Here is a 19,492-nt window from a genome sequence, read left to right on the forward strand (position 1 = left end):
AATCATCATGGGCCACTGCTTGTGATGGAAGTGTTCTATAACGAACTATGCTACTCAGTACAGTGTCCAACAGCCACATGTGACCGCTGAGCACTTGAAACCTAGCTGGAGTACTTAAATTTTAAGTATATTTAATTTTAATTAATCTTTTAAAAATAAAAAGTGTATTTATTTAGTAGACTGCAGAGAGAACAGGGGCATGACAATAACTGAACTGCCTACTTAATTAATTTAAATTTAAATAGTCATGTGTCTAGGGACTGCCAAGTTGGACAGCACAGCTGTTCAATCTAACGATCTCAGAACTTCCCTATTTCTTGTAAGTCAGGATTCAAGTGGGAAGGGAAGGTAGATAGAATATGGGAGAGCAAAAACAACTTAGAAGCCAAAACATGAGAATAGAATGAATCCCATGTTGGTTCTTGTTGATCTTTACCTTGGTGGTACAGATGTCCTGAAGAAAGTAGGCGCTTCATCACAAAACTAATGACAAATTTGACACAGATATTTGGAGAAGTTTTAGGCCTAGAAGCTCCCTCATAATAAAAATGTGATGCAACTGATAATTATTACCTATGTATGCTGCTCCAAATCTGCATGAGAGATTCTACTGAGGAAGCTAGGGAGATGGCTCAGTGCAATGCAAGCATAAGGACCTAACTTTGGACCTCCAGAACACATATTAAAAGCTAGACATGGTTTGGTACACTTGTAATCCTAGAGCTGGGGAGGCAGAAACTAGACAATTCCTGGGGCTCACTGGATAGCCATTCTAACTGAATTGATGAGCTCCAGGTTCACAAAGAGACTTTGTCTCAAAAAATAAAATAAGGTGAAGAGTAATTGAAGAAACTTGACATTGACCTCTGACACACATCCACATACACATGTTGGCACACATATGCACAGCACATGCAAATTTTAACAAAAGATGCTCTTTTGATAACCACAATCACTAGATCTTTATAGAAAAAGGAATTTTGAGAAGGGCATTAGCCTAGCTGAGATAATATATCATAAAGCCATCACATGGGTTAGAATGCTAATGATCTCGAATGTTCACTAGTCCAGACTCACCTGGAACTCTGTAGCCCAAGCTGGTCCTGAACTCATGATGATCCTCCTACTTCAGTCTCCCAAGTGCTGGGAGCAAAGGAGTGTGCTATCACACTCACATTTGTTTTGAAGCTCAATTGTGTATCTGTTAATAATTTGAAATTAAATGCAATTCTAACATCTCCCAAAGTTCAATTTAGTTGTTTCAGTTCCATAGCTAACCCAAAGATATTTGAAAGGTCCTTCCAGGCATCACAATATCTTTGAGTTAGTAAGATTATGAGTATCTTTGTAAGTTTTTTTTTTGTATTTTCAGTGGTTTTGGAATTTTCCCCACATAAATATATTATGGCAATAATTAGAATTTTTAAATTTTTATTTATTTAGAAACCAGGTCTCACTTTGGAGCCCAGGATGGTCTCAAACTCTCCATCCTCCTACCTCATCTTCCCAAGTGCTAGGAGAGAGATTGTGCCACCCACAATCTAAAAACATCTTAATTAGCTGTGCCTTCCACTTCCTTGAGATTTAATCAGGTCTTCACTTTGTACAAGAACTTCTGAAACATAAACTATAGTTATCAGAACGCCTGAAGCTGGGCTGGAGAGATAGCTTAGTGGTTAAGGAGCTTGCCTGTGAAGCCTAAGGACCCAGGATCAATTCCTCAGTACCCATGTAAGCCAGATGCACACGCACAAGGTGGCACATGCATCTAGAGTTCATATTTAATAGCTAGAGGCTCTGGTGTACCAATTCTGTCTCTCCAAGAAAGAAAGAAAGAAAGAAAGAAAGAAAGAAAGAAAGAAAGGAAGGAAGGAAGGAAGGAAGGAAGGAAGGAAGGAAGGAAGGAAGGAAGGAAGGAAGGAAGGAGGAAAGAGAAAGAAAGGAGGGAGGGAGGGAGGGAGGGAGGGAGGGAGGGAGGGAGGGAGGGAGGGAGGAAGGAAATAAAGAAAGAAAGAGAGAGAAAGTAAGTTGGTTTAAGCTGGATGTGGTGGTGCACGACTTTAATCCCAGCACTTGGGAAGCACAGGTAGGAAGATCTCTGTGAGTTCGAGGCCACCATGAGACTACATAGTAAGTTCCAGGTCAGCCTCAGCCTGGGATGGAGTGAGACCCTACCATGAAAAAACAAAGGAAAACAAAAAAAAAAAACTCCTGAAGCTCTGTGCTTCTCTACTCCCTGTTTCTACAGAGATCCCACAGGTATTTTCAAAATTGAAAGCAAATACTATACAGAGATTTAAAAAAAAAAAACTGAGGTAGGATTGGAGAGATGTCTTAGCAGTTAAGGTGCTTTCCTGAAAAGCCAAAGGACCTAGGTTCCAATCCTCAGGACCCACATAAGGAGATGCACAAGGTGGCACATGTGCCTGGAGTTCGCTTGTAGTGGCTGGAGGCCCTGGCGTGCCCATTCTCTTTCCATCTGCCTCCCCTCTCCCCCTCTCTGTTTCTTTCTTTTTCTCTCAACTTAATAAATAAAAATATTAAAAATAGTTTTTAAACTGAGGTAAAAGTGTTGTGCATAACAGGAAGAAATCATTTTCAGATGAGTCACTGGGAAAATTAAGCCTAGAGAGAGCATCATTGTACCACTGACTTGCTGACATTAACAGTACTTTTTCTCTGTATTTTCATGGTACATGCTAATATGATTACCCTCATCCCATTTCCAGGCAGGAAGTTGAAGTGCAGATGGATTAATTTGTTAAAGGGCCTGACTATATGATTGGGAGAGCTTACTTCATATGGTTCCTATGAAGGCTGAATAAATTAATATTCATGTAGTTCCTGATTGCAATGCTATATAAATGCTTGTCAGACTAACTCTGGGGACTCTTTCCAGGCAAAAATAAAAACCAGTGAGTGTACACATAAACTTGTATTTTGTTTCAAGTAATTTATAGATGCTCCAAATTGTGTCTCAACGACCCTTGGGGGAAGAAGGCAGTCCATAAACCTCTTAGAGTGCTGGATCCTCATTTTGAAAGATAAAGGACTGGGTGAGAGGATACCCTGGTAGCATGTGTAGCTGGGAGAAGAGAAAGAGCCAGTTCCTGGAAGATCAAGAACACTTTCACCTTCTTCCCATTTTGCCCAATTAATCGCATCTAGAATTGCTGGTTGTCTGTTCTTTGGGAAGTTCCAACAGCTAAGAGCTGAAGTTTTCTTTAGTGATGTCATTATTAATCTTTTAATAAATATGTTATGTAAGAGTACTTATTGAGCAGTGTGATGTGAGATGGTCACAGCTCAAGTAAACATGCTTCAGATGTGCCAAATTAAAGATGTTTTCATACATATCTTTTGGTTATGTAGTAAAATCTGAAAATGGAATCTCTGGAAAAGTGATTATTGTCCCAAGATCTGACAATCCAATATCATAACAAAAAATATTGTTTGTTTAGGGTTCCCGTATAAGAGTGCCTAGATGTGGGGGCATGTTTTTAATCATCTCTCTATAGTAACTCATTCCAGGGGAATACTGCCTCTGGATTACAAGTTTTAGTTGAGTCTAAAATATTCATGTGAGGGGGCCTGGTCATATCCTTTTTAGCTTCACTTCTAAAAGATGAAGGCTTTATGTTTTTCTCCATCCAACTTAAGGACTGATGTGTTGGAAGTAGATTCATTGGCATGACCATAGTCAGCTTTAAGACAACCATCTCATATTTGAAGTTTGCATATCTCCTATAGCATCATATTGCAGAAAGAAAAATGAATATTTCAGCAACACTCAGACATGGTTTTTTGTGACTCAGGTGCAGATAATTTATTTGGAAGGTGGTTCTAGAAATCAAGCAGGGAGAAGGCATTAGGCAAAGAAGTCAGTAGTAGGTATATTATTGAAGTCACTGCTTTAGGTAATGAAGGCTCAGAATTGCTGGCTTTTTAATATTGTTTTAGATGTAGATTTGAATGAACACTTTAGTATGCAGTTGTAAAGATCTGTTACAAGACCTGTCTGCTGTGATCAGCAGTCATATAACTGCACTTCTATATATCACATTCAGAGTAATAGTCATCCAAGAAGTATCCTCATGGAATCTGCCTTGAACTGACTCATCAAAGCCCATTTTCATCCTTCCTGTGCTCTGTTTTGCATTGTAGAGAACTAACCTGTTGCCAACGGACTTCTAGTTATGTTTGGCCAATAGTAGCAATGACAAGAAATTGGAGTGCAGCAGGAAAGGAAAATATGGAGCTTTTCTCCTTTCCTGATTGACTAGCATCTCTAATAGTGGCTATGATTTTCCATGATTCCTGTCTCATTGGACAGCTCCCATCCTTCCTACAGTCCTGCTTTATGGCTCTGTTCCCTGAGATCTAGTCATTTCATTTTCCTTCTTCTTCTTTCAATAGCAGCAGATTTCTGCTACTGCTCATCTTTGGGTTGCTCCAGCCCTCGGTTTTGTACTATTTTCCTGAGTCAAATTTCTCTTCTTCATCTACCTGCCATGGATTCCTGACTTGACCCCTGACTGGTATATACTTTTTCTGCTTCATATTTTGTTTTTGCAGTGCTGGGGATTAAACCCAAGGCCTTGAACATGGTAAACAAGAGCTTCGTGGGGATATAAATATCTTAATAATTTCATTGTTCAATGCAAAATAGTTTTGAACAGCTATAAGTTATACAACACTGGCCTAGACACTTGGAGCATAATATATGAAGTACAACATGGATAAATAAGACATGTAGTGTGCCATGGTTAGAATTCCCCTTCCAAAACTCATGTTAAAATTTAATTACCTTTGTAATGGCATTGAGATGTAAGGCCTTTGAGAGGTTATTAGGTTTGGGGGGTTGCCTCAAGTAGGGATCAGTACATTCTCACTGGAATGGGGTACTTATCACTCTGTCTTGTGAACCCACTTGCCTACCATACTATTATGTAGAAGGAAGACCCTCACCAGATAAAGTCTCTCAATTTATTTTGTGCTTCTCAGACACTATAAATGTGAACCAAATAGACTTTTATTGTTTATAATTTGCCCAGCCCAAGATACAGTGGAAATATTAAATAACATGTCCAAATGTTAAGCAAATGGTTTAATAAATACTGTAAGATATAAAGAGGAGGCAGCCATATCCATCAGCTTCTGTAGCAAGAACATGTTTCAGAGGGACTTAATGTTGACATCATTGTATCATCATCTTCTAAAACTTTCATTTTTATAAGATAGGGTGAAAATTTTATAGCAAAAAGACTTTTCAGATGTTTTTAACATTAAGGGTCATGAGAAGGAGGAGGGTTATTATGTATTACCTGGGTAGACCCAATAAAATTATATGAGTTTTCAAACATGGCAGAGGAGGTCTGGGGAGATGACTCAGTGGTTTAAGGCACTTGCTTGCAAAGCCTGTTGGCTCAGGTTCAGTTCCCCGGTACCCACATGAAACCAGATGCACAAAGTCACACATGCATCTGGAATTTGTTTGCAGTGGAAAAAGGCCCTAGCATGCCCATACACTCACATTCATTCTCTCTCTCTCTCTCTCTCTCTCTCTCTCTCTCTCTCTCTCTCTCTCTTAAATATAATGAATAAATAAATATATTTAAAAAATAAAAGTGGCAGAGGAAGTGTGTTATTGTGATGGCACATGAGACAGAGTCTCCCAACTTATCGCATCATTGGTGGCTTTGAAAGCAGAGGAATGAACCAGGGAACATGATCCTGATACTCAGAATGGTCCGCAATCTACAGCCAGCAAGGAAACAAGTACCTTGGTACTGAAACCACAAGGAACCAAATACAGCTAAAAATCCAAAAAAGTAGAAAACAGATTCTCTCCTAGAGTCTCCAGATAGGAATGCAGCTTGACATTGAGTTCATTTTAGTCTGGTGAGATCTGTAGTACATTTTTGACCTATAGAACTCTAGGATATCAAATTTATGTTGTAAGCCACTAAGTTTAAGGTAATTTGTTACAGTAGCAGCAGGAAACTAATACACTTATGTTTTCAACTTGAATTACATATTTAGTATTACCAGCAATACTATTAAATTCAAGAACAGATCAAGTATTGACATGATGTGGAGTGATAATGGCTTAGTTCTTGGATATATTGTATTGGAGAGGAAATGACAGTGGAGTAATCACATGGCAGTGATGGGACCATACTTGGCCATGTGAGATTGTATTTTAAGAGGTGGTAGTGATAATTTGGAAAAAGGGGGGCAGGAAGGTGACATAAGAAGCAAAACTCCAGCCAGGGCCACTTTCTTGAGTTTCCAGTTCCTCTGGGCTCTATTTGGCTTCCATACTAAACGTGTGCTCATCATAACTGTAATGTATGGACCTTGTTTTTAAAAATCATCAGGGAGTCATATGATATAAATTTTATAGTCAGATCTCAGGTTTTGTTTTTTTTTTTTTTTTTTGTGGTAGTGTCTCACTATAGCCCAGACAGACTTTGAACTCACTCTGTAGTTCCAGGCTGGCCTCAAACTCACAGCAACCCTTCTACCTTTGCCTCCTGAGGGCTGGGATTAAAGGCTTGCACCACCACACCCAGCCCCACAATCCTTTTTCAAATTGACAAATTTACATTTCAATAAATAAATGATACTTTTAAGATTTATTTGTAGGTCTTCAAAGGAAATTTTGAAAATTTTCAAAAGTTTTATTTATGAATCTTTTCAAAATATTTTATTTATTTGAGAGAGAGAAAGAGGAAGGATGGGAGAGAGAGAGAGAGAGAGAGAGAGAGCACAGCAGGGCTTCTAATTTAGTGCAAGTGAACTCCAGATACATGTGTCACCTTGTTCATCTGGCTTATGTGGGTACTGGGGAATTGAACCTGGGTCCTTTGGCTTTGCAAGCAAGTGCCTTAACTAGTAAGCCATCTCTCAGCCCTACTTATGAATCTTTATAACAATAGAAATATTTTATTCTCTGAGACTTACATGAAGCTCAAACATGACTCTTGGAAATGATCCCCCCCTCAACTTTATTTGTAATAGAAGTGAGACTGTGGGGGGATGGCTCTGAAGGGGCCTGAGACCTTCTAAGTTCAGTTCTCCAGCACCAATTAAACAGCTGGGTATGGTCACACACATCTGTAACCCCAGTCTGGGGGAAGGTGAAAACTGGACAATTACTGTGGCTTGCTGATGGTGGGAAGGGAGGAGACATGGCAAAAGAAGCAGCTCAGGGTTGAATGAGACACCCCTTCTCAAGCAAACAAGTGGATGAGGAAAGCATGTGCAGTGTGAACACCTGCATACATATGTGTGTTATACTCCGCACACATCACACACCACACCACAAATAGTACACAGAAAGAGAGACAGAGAGAAAGAGAGAGAAGTGGGAAATGAATTGGGAGAGAGCCCAAAAGAAACCCAGGCTTATATTCAGGAAAGTGTTGCTGTGCTTGACCCGGACAGCTGATGTAGAATATCATACTGGCAGTTCTGAAGACAGAAAAAGTGAATGTCAATCACTGAAAAAAACAATGGTTTCCTAAAGAGGGGGAAAACATGCCAAAAGGAAAAAAAAAATCAGAGATAATAACAATTTGAAAATCTCTGGCATTCACTTGATTCCCTCCTTTTGTCAAAGTATGTCACTATCCTGTTGGGTACAGTAGAAACTTTGTAAGTTTCATAACAGGAGAGGGCAGCTCTGCCTAGGATCAAAACCTACAACAAAACCATTTTACACCATGTGCTTTTTAAAGATAGGGTCTCCCAATGTAGCCCAGGCTGGCCTCAAACTTACTTGCCTTCTGACTCAGCCCCCTGAATGTTAGAATTATAGGTGTTCACTGTTTGCCATCTACATCTTGATTGTGAGGCCAAGCCTCTAATCTGTCCACCAATACATGAGATGAGTGTCCTAGGAAATTTCCTTCTCTGCTCTGGCTTTCCTTTTAACCTCAAGTTTCCCATTGCCTTTAATACCCAAGTAAAAGGTGAAACTCAAAGCAGCCTCTTTCCCTGTGAGAACACAGATCTGAGTCAAAAGATTTGGCCATAGAGAAGGTTTGAACTATTGGTGTCTGAGGTCAGCCGCTGGGGAAAATGTTGTGGAAACATTATTAGCTTTTAATATCCAGACATCCTTATCTGTTTCTTTTGGTTATATGTCAAAATATCACTGAAGATGACTATTCTTTTGTGATTAAAAAATAGTTTTAGGGGCTGTGGAGATGGTTCAGTGGACAAATTGCTTGCTATGCGAGCATAAGGACCCAAATTTGGATCCCCAGTACTCACATAAAAGCCAGACAAGGTGATGTAAGTCTGTAATCCCATAACTGGAAAGGCGGAGACAGGCAGATCCCTAGGGCTTACTGGCTAGCTAGTCTAGCCAAATGGATGAGCTCTAGGTATAGTTAAGAGATCCTGTCTCTAAAAGAATAAGGTATAGAAGGTTTGAGAACACCCGACCTCAACCTATAGCCTCCACAAACATTCACATATACATGCATGAACATCCATGTGCCACCATAATACATTAATGCTGCATACACATATACACATGCCAGAGTTTGTAAGATTTCACTCCATATGAATGAGAGTTTATAGAAATAACACTCTTGTGTACAACAAAGAGTCATATCAATTAGTTTCAGTTCTCTATAGAACATTTGACAATCAAAATTTATGGAATTCCAGAAACAGCCATGTATGTATGCAAAAAAAACACCACTGTTTGTAATAATGAAAAAAAGTCCTCACCAAAATATTCCTTAAAAGGAATTTTAAGATAAACTATAATATATAGATATATAGATATATATATATAGATAGATAGATAGATAGATAGATAAATAGTAAATCTAATCAATGAAATGCCGTCACATTATTTAAAGATATAAGAAAATTTTCAGAACATACTAAGAAAAAAATGACATAAATGATTTTGTGTGATATAATCCTTAGTATTATAAATGTGCATGCACATATATGCCTATATCTAAACATTTATAGGTATAGAAAAAGAGAAAACAACATATGCTAAAAATATTAACATCATTTATCTCTGAGTGATGCAATTACAGGTGGTTTTTTTTTCTTCTTTTTCATCTGTCATATCTGAAGTTTTTCCCATAAATATGTCTTATTTTTCATGCAGGAAAAAGTAGAAATTTTAAGGGATCTGAGAATTTTTCCAAAATAAATAAGTCAGCAGCTCATGTAATTTATCATGAGAAAGAAGTGGCATAATAAATAAATAGAAATTATGTATATAAAAAGGTACAGTTGATAAATTTAATTTTTGAAGATATACACTGTCATATTTTCACACATATGTATGGTGTGGCACATGTGTATATGTGTTTGTATGTGTGAGAGCATAAGTGTGTGTGTGTCTGTGTTCATGTGTATAGGTGTGCACATGCATAAGTGTACATGTATGTGGAGGCCACAGGTCAAAGTTAGATGTCTTCCTCAATCATCTTCACTTATTTATTAAGACATAGTCTCTTACTAAACCCAGAGCTCACTAATTTGGCTAATGTAACTAGCCAGCTTGCCCCTGGAATCTACTTGTATCTATCTCTTAAGTACTGGGCTTATAAGTACACACCATCACACCTGGAATTTACATGGGTTCTGGGGATGCAAACTTAGGTCCTCACCCTCTCACAGCAAGGACTTTACTGACTGAGCCATCTCTCCAGTCCCCATTTCTTCATATTTTAATGAACACTAGCTAACTACTCAAGCACTTAGTCATATCTTTACTTTGAAATGTTCTAAACCATTTTATAATGTAGTAGTATATGGAATACCATCTATAGTTAAAAATCGGAAAGGTTGCTTCTCCAAAGAGCTGTCTTTATAGAAAATGAAGAGATACTGATCAGGGTATTGAAAATAATAGTAAATTAACATGCTGCCCTCTTTTGGTAGTTATTTGAAGCTCAATTTATATTCATTGACATTGAAGATGTTTGCCTCCTACAAATTTGTGAATAAATGAAACTAATTTTAAATCTCCTTTTTCCTTGACAGAAAATAATAATTCAAGTTCATTATCACCTCCTGGTAAGACTGCTATTTTGTGCCTTTGGGAAGTTCAAGAACGTATTATTTAAAAGTTCTTCATGCAGTATGACATCTGGTCAGATACAGCAACATTATTTTCTTTGAAGTAGCTTGATTAAATTAATTGCTAGTAAACCTATACCTGAAAGACTGATATTAAAAACAGACAAGAAGACAGGCATATTGATCTTTCCATATTGCCAAGCAGAGCTGAGGAATAAGTCGCTGGGGAACAAGTTGTTGGTTTTCGTTATGATAGCTGCTTAAGTTCTTTAGCCATTTTTGGTATTATAGTCCATGGACCTAAAGAGCATCAAGAACTTAAGTGTACTAAGAGTTCTTATATTTACAGGATGAGGTATTCTCTTAAACATATTGCCTGAATACCCTTACTGAAGGAATATTTCTTCCAAAGGCTTCTGAAAGCCTATCACTAACTACAATGGAAAGGTAAATAAAAGAGACGATCATGACTAGAATTTGTATGCTCAGGCACTGGGAACAATACTCTAACTTAAGGATGCTACCTAGAAGCCAGTATTCTTAGAGATAAAGTGGCCCAGCCATAACCCTTAGCTGATAGGGAAACAAAGCCTGAGGTAGCTGAATAACTTAGAACTCACAACTTGCCCCACATCAAACAGACAAAACATGGCTTCTCTAACTCCTATTCCTATATTCCTTGAAGGGTAGCACATATCCTAAAATATTTGTGAGTAAACTCATTCTATAATTAGCTGTATGAAAATGAACCTCTAATGCTATCTACTCATTTATTTAAACCCAAATATCAATGGCGATCATTTCTCATGCACATGCTATTATGCCTGGAAGTGTTCAGACATCTTCTCATTCCTCTTAGTCTTCCAGTTTAGGAATCATTATATTCATGTTGCAGATAGGAAACAGGCTCAGCAAAGAAAATTTTCTCATGTTCTCTGCAGCCAGTCTGTTGGAGTTTGAATTTTGCCACTGCCCACCCATCTGTTTCTTAACCTTATGTGCAGTAACTGTTTATAGGGTATTTGTAAAGATGAAATGAATTGACAAATGCACCTGGTATAAGATAAACCTTCAATAAATAATGACCATCATTAGCATGAGTTATTAATTATAGGATGAAGAAGCAAACCTGGACTGAAAGCCACCAAAGCCCAAGTTCTTTTGACCAAGTCAGTTTGCCCCCCAGTTTTTAAGCTTCCAGGGTACAATGAACTAGTAGAGGAGCTACCAGTAAAGTTAATCATGGTAATATCTTACAAACCTTGTTTGCGTGGAATGAGGACTGAGACTTCAGGACTGTGCACTGGTTCTAGGCACAGCTTGGGTTCTGGGTGCCTTGGGATAAGGCTGCACAAAGAGGAAGGTAGGATCCAGTATAGCATGAGAGGAGGAAGACAGCTGTGCTCACAGCCTCTGAATGGTGGTATTATTCATCAATATTCAAAAGAATAGTCATTAATTCAATACCAGCTTTGGCCAGTTATTTTCTTTAGCCCTAAGAGCAAAGGAGTCTGCATCAATGCTTCGATTTGAGTAGCTCAGAATCTGTCTTACTCCTCAAGAAATATCCTTGGTAATTGCTTTAAAGAATAAATATAGTAAATGACAAACTATGAAAGCAATAACGTGGGGCAGACAGGGTATGTGTTTCAGCCAACACATGAACAGTCTGAAAAAGGCCAGCCAAGTGCCCTGACACACCTAGCTTTTGTCCATACCAGATGCAAACCAAGCTCCCCACAATGCATAAACTACAACCCCATGGGGAGTACCTGCAACCCCACTAAGGAGTGTCCCCAACGGAATGGAGGCATGGACGAGGGGAAAGAGGCTACCAACGCATGATCAATAATAATAAACAAAAAAGAAAAAAACATAACTTACTTTAATTATAAAATGTTTGTGTTTGGTTTTTCACATGCTTAGGTAGAAGTCAAGATACTGGCTCTTTTAAATATTTAAACATGCAATATGTGTGGAATAGATTGACATCCTAGCATAAGTGGAACAATTACAAAGGAAATTTATAATTTGATTGACTGTTTTAATAGAAACCGTATTTTAAATAGTTTACTGGGAAATTGAGTTAGGTAGTACAATACTGAATGACAGCAATATTTTTCAATCCTAAATTCACTGTAGGAAGAGTTGGTAGGTATCATTATAAGAGAATAGAGCCATTGTTCCAATATGTTTCATGATTATAATTCAACAAGTTATTTTAAATGTTTTCTAGAAATCTTTTTGCTGAAAAAATCTGAAAGTAGCATTTGTTTTATTTTGGTGTATTTTCTAAACTTATATCTGATATTTCAGAATTAATAATCATGAGTCTCATAGCATGCTTTCTGTTTTTTTATAACTGCATCTCAAAAGCTCTGAGTAATAAAAAATTGAGTAAGCAATTGTTTCAAAGTATTTATTTGATTTTTTTTCTCCTCAGCTGAATCATCTTTTGTCAGTCTTGTCCCCTACTCCAATGGTACTCCAGGCAAGATTTTTGAACAAATTTAAACCTAGATGTAGTCCAATTTGTTAAGTTTTTGTTTTAATTATCCTTTTGTAATGTTTTTCTCCTTGGGACAAAAAGATATAGAAACTCCAAGCCTCAATGGTAAGAATTTTTCTGAAGCAAGTGAAAATTGATAAACCTTAGTATGAATAAGGATATAAAGAGAATTGTTGAAGATTTCCATCTCTAAATTATTTCTGAATATATTGAATAACTTCAAATAACCCAATTCTCCAAAACAAAACAAAACCCTGTCAACATGTGAGTGTAACCTACACTTACTGGTTAAATGATAAAATTCTTACGATCTGGAAGAGAAGACATTCCTTTACCACTGTAACTGTGCTGGAAAAGAAAAGAAATATTGATCACATTTTAAGTACTCCCTTTCATTTGCTCCCAACACAATGCCAGCAAGTTTGATGTGACAGATTGTTTAAATGTGAAAAGCACATCCAGTGACTTCAACATGATTCAGCATGGATTTGGAGGTACAGAGCATCCAAAGACAGCTTTTTAATGGATGATTTTATCAATTTTTAAATAGTATGAAATGGAAAAAAAAAACTGGCTTCCTCATCATGCTAGAGAAAAGGACAAAGAACTGTGCTAAATTCCAGGGAGGTAGATAGGGCAGCACATTCTGTTCCCTCCCTTCTGGGGGTATACAGCCTTCCATCTTGCAGTGGTCAAAGCCCAATACTTTCCAGAATCCGTTAGTCAAAATAAAATTTCACCATGTGTTTGGTAGTTAAAGGTCTAAATAATCATAGATGCAGCTCATACTGATTGGAAACTGGTTTAAATTCATATTTGACTCAACGGAAAGGCCAGCAGTTACGAGTTTTTAATGTGTAATTACTTTTATAATAAAAAATCTTCAATTTGGCTTTGGCAGTAGTTGGATGCCATTGTATATATGTGTGTGTATATATGCATGCATTTTAAGTGTGATAGTGCAATACATGTTTACTTAGGTATTTTTATTTGCTTGTTTATTTAGCCAGTGTCTCAATATGTAACCCAGGCTGGCTTCAAACTCATAATCTTCCTGCTTCAGCCTCTTGAGTGCTGGAATTGCAGACGTGTGCCACAACACCTGGCTCATGCCTCCCCACCGCCCTGAAATTTAATTTATAATAATAAAACCTTTTTCATTTAACAAAATACCAGCAGGATAGGTTTTTATTTGGATTTTACATCAAACCGGATCAAAATGAAATTTCCCTAAAAGTTGGTAATGTTTAAGAACCCTGAATTTAAACTAGAATTATTTAAATTGGCTTTACAGGGGTATATCACTGGTAAACATTATTACATTTGACAGGCATATTAAAGTTGATTTTAATGTTTGAAAGTTTATATCCATCCAACTTGTCATTATCATAGAGGAGAAAGAGGACTGAATATTAAGCAACACAAATTAGTTTAAGTCTAGTAATTATAGGAATGTTAGTATGTGTTCTACAACTAGCATTCAGGAAACACATTTTGAAAGAATAAATATGTGCTCAGTAGACAAATTTGGGGCTGGTGAATAAATGCTGGTGTGACAGTGGGTTAGCCAATGCATGTGCCAGTGCCAGTTGGCTTTTGGAAAACTCTGACTTCTCCCAGATTTAGGGGAAAGTGAAGTTTAGAAAATCTGAGAACATTCACATTTTTGAACCATGCCAGTAATTATAATAATTTTTATTATTTCAGATGCTACCAGTGTATTGTCTACTTTAAACAAAACAGGTAAATGACAAATAATTTGCAAATGCTATAGCTTGTCTTGAGTTTCTCATTTGTGTGGTCCATTGAGTTAGTAAAGAAACAAAAGATCTTTTTGTTTCTTTGCTTACTTTATTGTTCATTCAACTATTGATTTATTACTCCTTTGACTCTGGCATTGAGCTACAATTCTGTTGTCATCACATTCTCAAACTTCCTTTTGTGGCCATAGCACTCCATTTTAAATGGCATATATTAATTTCTGAATATTATGGTGATACCCATTAGCCCATAAAATGGAGAATATAGAGAAATACATGGAAGAAAATAGAAAGAATACATTTTGTTACTTTCTTGCGATTACTACTGTTAATAATTCAGCATATTTTCATTTAATATCTTACACATATCTATTTACATGCATATACCCTTTGTACATACCATTTTCAAAAAGTTATAATTTATACAGATTTTTATACAATGCTCTTCTGACTTAAAAATATTTGCCTGGGTTCCTTGCAATTAATGATATTATGAAATTCCATTGTGTGCCATATGTTAAAAATTAAAATTGCATATATATATATATATATATATATATATATATATATATATATATATATATATGTTTATTTATTTATTTTGAGATAGGGTCTTGCTCTAGCCCAGGCTGACCTGGAATTTATTATGTAGTCTTAGAATGGCTTCTAACTTATGTACTCCTCCTACCTCTGCCTCCAGAGTTCTGGGATTAATGGTGTGCATAGTGAACATCCTGGTGCCAGTATCTTTGCATTCATCCCTGACTTCTATAAGATACATTCCAAGGATTAGACATATAGGATAAGCAGTATGAATATTTAAAACCCTGCATATATACTGTCCATTTGCCTTCTAGAAAGATTGTACCCAGCAACATTCCTTCCAGCAGTTGATGAGAGTAACTGTGTCATTGTACCTTTGCTGAGAAAATATTACATATTATTAATACCTGCTGTCAATTCCTTACATTTTATTTTTTATTGTTGAGTATTGATGAAGTTGAATATTTGTTCTCAAAAGCATACTAGCTACCAAAACCAGAAGCTCATTTCACAATTTTTTTTTGCTTCCTCTAGAAAGGAAAATATCAAGACAAACAAAAAGAATATATTAAAGGACTGTTAATTATAATGCAAAATATTATCCACCTCCATAATTACCACCAACCATTGCCCATGAATCATATACCAAATGAAATCATCAGTAACACAGGCAAAGTTTCCTTCACCTCTTTGTATAACATCATTATTCTTTAGTATGTCTCCAAACTCCAAGAGTAATCTTTTCTTTGGAATTTGTTTATCTGGCCTAGGAGACAGAGTTTCTTTACAAATATATGTCCTGAGTACAACCTCTTATAGTTGGCCATCTACTACAGTAGGGATTTCAGAATGTGGTTCTCCAGTATCTGGGGAATGAGCAATGAGCTTTGTCTCCAAACTGCTTTGTCAAGCTATTCCTAAGGTTCGTTTCTAGAGAATCTATTATTATTTGCCTGTGAGTCCCTAACTCTAAATGATTCTGCTATGAGCTTATTGTGTGACACCTTTTGGATAGTTTTGATCTCTTTGAGGACAGTTTTGTCTTCCAGTACTATGAAGATAGCATTGTATTAACCCCTAAAGAGGAAAATCAGGATGTTTGATTATAGACTATAGTAGCAATATTTTAATTCCTATGTATACTATGTTTAAAGAATAGGATTTTTATTCCTGTTCTTTACCATCTGAAGGTCTTGCTAGTGACTTATTTTCACCTATTTGAAGTGTAAATTCACATTTGTTGGTCTAGCAGCAGTGCCTGGAAACTGAAGTAGAATTACACCAGCAGTGGGATGTGTTGTGGGTGTGATCTAACAGAGTAAACATGAGATTCCAACTCTTAGACCCACCCTAAGCCAATGCTTCATGTTCAGTGATTGAGAGTCCCATTCATTCTGCTGCTGAGATAAATGATGGTGTCTTAAAGATGTCAACAGTGCGATTTTCTAAGCACTTCACTGAAAAACTATAGTCATGGCAAATTGTTTTTTAAAGCAACAATTCTGCTCTAATATTTAAATTGCTTCTTTGCAGAAAAAACTAAAATCACTATAGTAAAAACCTTCAATGCATCAGGTATGACTTATTATCAATATCAAGATTTTCTTTTGCATAATTAACATAAACAAATGGCTGATATTATGATTTCTTTCTCTTGTTTCATACTTTTAAAATAAGATCTGTTCTTAATGAATAGATATCTATGCACTGGGTACTTGAAATTGTACTACATGTTTTGGGCTATATAATAATGATCAGACACAGTACCCACCCTCAAGAATCTTTTAGTCTAGAGGGGAGACAAGGCAAACAAACAGGTAACTATCGTGAATATGCATGCAGATAAACTCAGTGATTCTGCCAGTAGTTTTGTTTGTTTGCTTTGTTTGTTTGCTTGTTTGTTTGTTTTGGTGCTGAGCATCAGACCCAGGGCCTCACACATGCAAAGTAGGTACCCTACCCATGAGCTACACCCCCAGGATCACAACACAGTTAAGAGACATATAAGACAGAGGGGCTAGTAGCAATAAGTTATCCACAGGGTGCAATTAATGTAGGAGCTTGAATCTCAAACTTTAAAAATGACAAAGTGGTATATTTTTAAAATAAATGATGCAAAGCTGAGCATACAAGAGATGCTTTTTTGAAAGGCTTTTTATTGATTGCAATGGTCCAAATCAGTTTCACTGCATGTTTTTATGAATAAAGTTTTGTGTGAGCACTGCCCTGCCTGTTTGTTTACATATATTCTGTGGCTACTTTTCTGAAACATAAAATAGAGTAGCCACCACAGTGACTAGTTCATCTTCAAACCTAAACTATTTGCCATCTGACCATTCCCAGATAAATTTTTCTTAGTTGAGATTTAAAGAATGATCTATGCTCATGTACTGAGGGGGAGAGGTGGAAATAACAGATAACAGTCCTAGAAATAGGAAAGAAAATTCTCCATATAAGAGAACTAAAAAAAAAATTACACATCACTGGAAATGGAGGTAAGTAAAATTTGGAGAAAGATGAGAAATAGTAGAATGAAAAGCTTAGCAAGCAGTGGACCAGTGGTTTAAAGGCTACTGAAAGCATTATTACCCACCATCTACATATTTTATATTTGTATGGTGTATCTATTATAATGAGTTATATCTATAAGCAAGCACATCTGAAATGTCTGTCTTTGGTTGGTATGGATAACATTGCTGTGGAAGAACATATAAATATATATGTCAGGTTATTTTGGCATAGATAATCAGTTTGTACATAGAAAATAAACTCTTAACTGAAGCCTGATGCCCACCCATTCACCAATAAATCTTTCTGACAGAAACCATATCACACACACTAAATCAGACTTAAATTTTGATTTTTATCCAGATCAGTTTCTCATAAAAACAAACTCATAATGTACAATGGAAACAGGCTAGCATTTGAGCATTGTATTCTAACCAAAGATAACCTAAGAAGGAAACCAAAATATTGTTTAATATAATAATATTTTCCCTTGCTAGTTTACTTAGTACCAATATTCTATGGATTTCTTTCACTGTATCAAAATGATGCAATTAATGAATAAAAGATTCTTAGAGGATGGAACCTTGAGCTCCTGTAAGATTAAAAAAGAAGAGCTTCTCCTTTTACCAAAGGACACAGTATTTCCCAGATTATCTGTATGAACTTTTTCTTCTAACATGCCTCATTTCATCTCCCAGTCATCTCTGCTTCCTTTGTATGTCCATGTAGTCTGATAGCCTGATCATTACTCAATCTTTTTTCTGGCCAGTATCACCTACTATATTGTACCTCCTTGAGAGAAGGATCTGTCTGTGTAACTTCTCAAAACCTATAAAATATGGTAGGTACTCAGCAAATGTGTTTTTAATTTTTAATTTTAATTTTGTACTTATGACATAATGTCATGGCATTATTGTTTCATACATTCACTTGCATAAAGAGCTAAGACCAACATTAGACTCTCCTAGGACTCTCCTTCCCAGGAAAGGATGGAGGATCTATGGGGGAAGGCTAGTCCACTTAAAAGTCTGTGCATATGATTTGTTTTGACGACACTCTATTTATATTGGATGGGAGAGACATTAAGTAGGAATGGAACCAAGAAATTTCAGAGAAGAATTGGAGGATTAGACATTGACATACTAAAGAACAGTAGAATTAAATTCCATAGTTTCTCAACTAAATTAAATAAAAATTCCTTCCTTTAGTCTTTATGGAATTCATCCAGCCAAATCTATCTAGTTTCTTAAGATCTTTTATATATACTTGTAAGTTTTCTTGACAATACTGGTATTAATATACTTAACCAGCTGTGTTTTTTTTTTCAGGAGTTAAATCTCAGAGAAATATCTGCAATTTGTCATCTATTTGCAATGACTCAGGTTAGTTCTTATGTACTTACACATTACCAGATAGATTTGCTACATAGAGAAAAATGGTTGGGGGCTGGAGAGATGACTTAGCAGTTAAGGCACATGCTTGTGAAGCCTAAGTACCCAGGTTCAGTTCTCCAGGTCCTACATAAGCCAGATGCACATGGTGGCACATGCATCTGGAGTTCGTTTACAGTGGCTAGAGTCCCTGGAGCACCCATTCTCTCTCTATCTGCCTCTTTCTCTCTCTCTGTCCATCGCTTTCAAATAAAAAAAAATTAAAAACAAAAAACTTAAATAATTCTAAAAATTATTTGAAGCTGGAATGGTGTCTCACACCTTAACTTCAACACTCAAGAATCTGAGGTAGGAGGATTGCTGGAGCTTGAGGCTAGCCTGGGCTACAGAGTATGGTCCATGTTGGCCTGGGCTACATTGAGACTTTGCCTCAAAGAGAGAGAGAGAGAGAAAGAAATGAAAGATTGTTTGTCTGTTGTTGTTTATTTATGGGCCTTTCTGATCTGTTTCTCTTTGTACTATTTGGCTACTACAAGTCCCTAATAAAAATAAATGCAATTTTTATCTGGATATAATTATCTTTCAATTGTTTACTCAGAGAATATGGATTAAATTCCTTAATGAGAGAAATGAGGCTGCGTACCAACCATTTTTCTCTATAGTTTTAAATCCATAACTAGTACCCTTGGAGTTAATCCATGAATATAATTAAGCAGTAA

The 19,492-nt window shown here is 36.5% G+C and overlaps 1 protein-coding gene across 10 annotated transcripts in view; it reads left to right on the forward strand.

Annotated features, from left to right (window-relative positions):
• Adgrg2 (adhesion G protein-coupled receptor G2) overlaps positions 1 to 19,492 on the forward strand; it is a 130,063-nt gene that overhangs the window by 66,022 nt on the left and 44,549 nt on the right. For 3 of the 10 annotated variants that reach the window (XM_045140010.1, XM_045140019.1, XM_045140011.1), the window contains exons 5-10: positions 10,027 to 10,059; positions 12,506 to 12,553; positions 12,653 to 12,676; positions 14,279 to 14,314; positions 16,408 to 16,449; positions 18,711 to 18,764. In XM_045140010.1, coding sequence (XP_044995945.1) covers positions 10,027 to 10,059; positions 12,506 to 12,553; positions 12,653 to 12,676; positions 14,279 to 14,314; positions 16,408 to 16,449; positions 18,711 to 18,764 — 237 coding nt within the window. The remainder of the gene's footprint in view (positions 1 to 10,026; positions 10,060 to 12,505; positions 12,554 to 12,652; positions 12,677 to 14,278; positions 14,315 to 16,407; positions 16,450 to 18,710; positions 18,765 to 19,492) is intronic. The other 7 variants (XM_045140012.1, XM_045140014.1, XM_045140013.1 and 4 more) reach the window with 7 other exon arrangements.

This window comes from Jaculus jaculus, chromosome X (assembly GCF_020740685.1).
Source record: "Jaculus jaculus isolate mJacJac1 chromosome X, mJacJac1.mat.Y.cur, whole genome shotgun sequence".
Lineage (NCBI taxonomy): Eukaryota > Metazoa > Chordata > Mammalia > Rodentia > Dipodidae > Jaculus > Jaculus jaculus.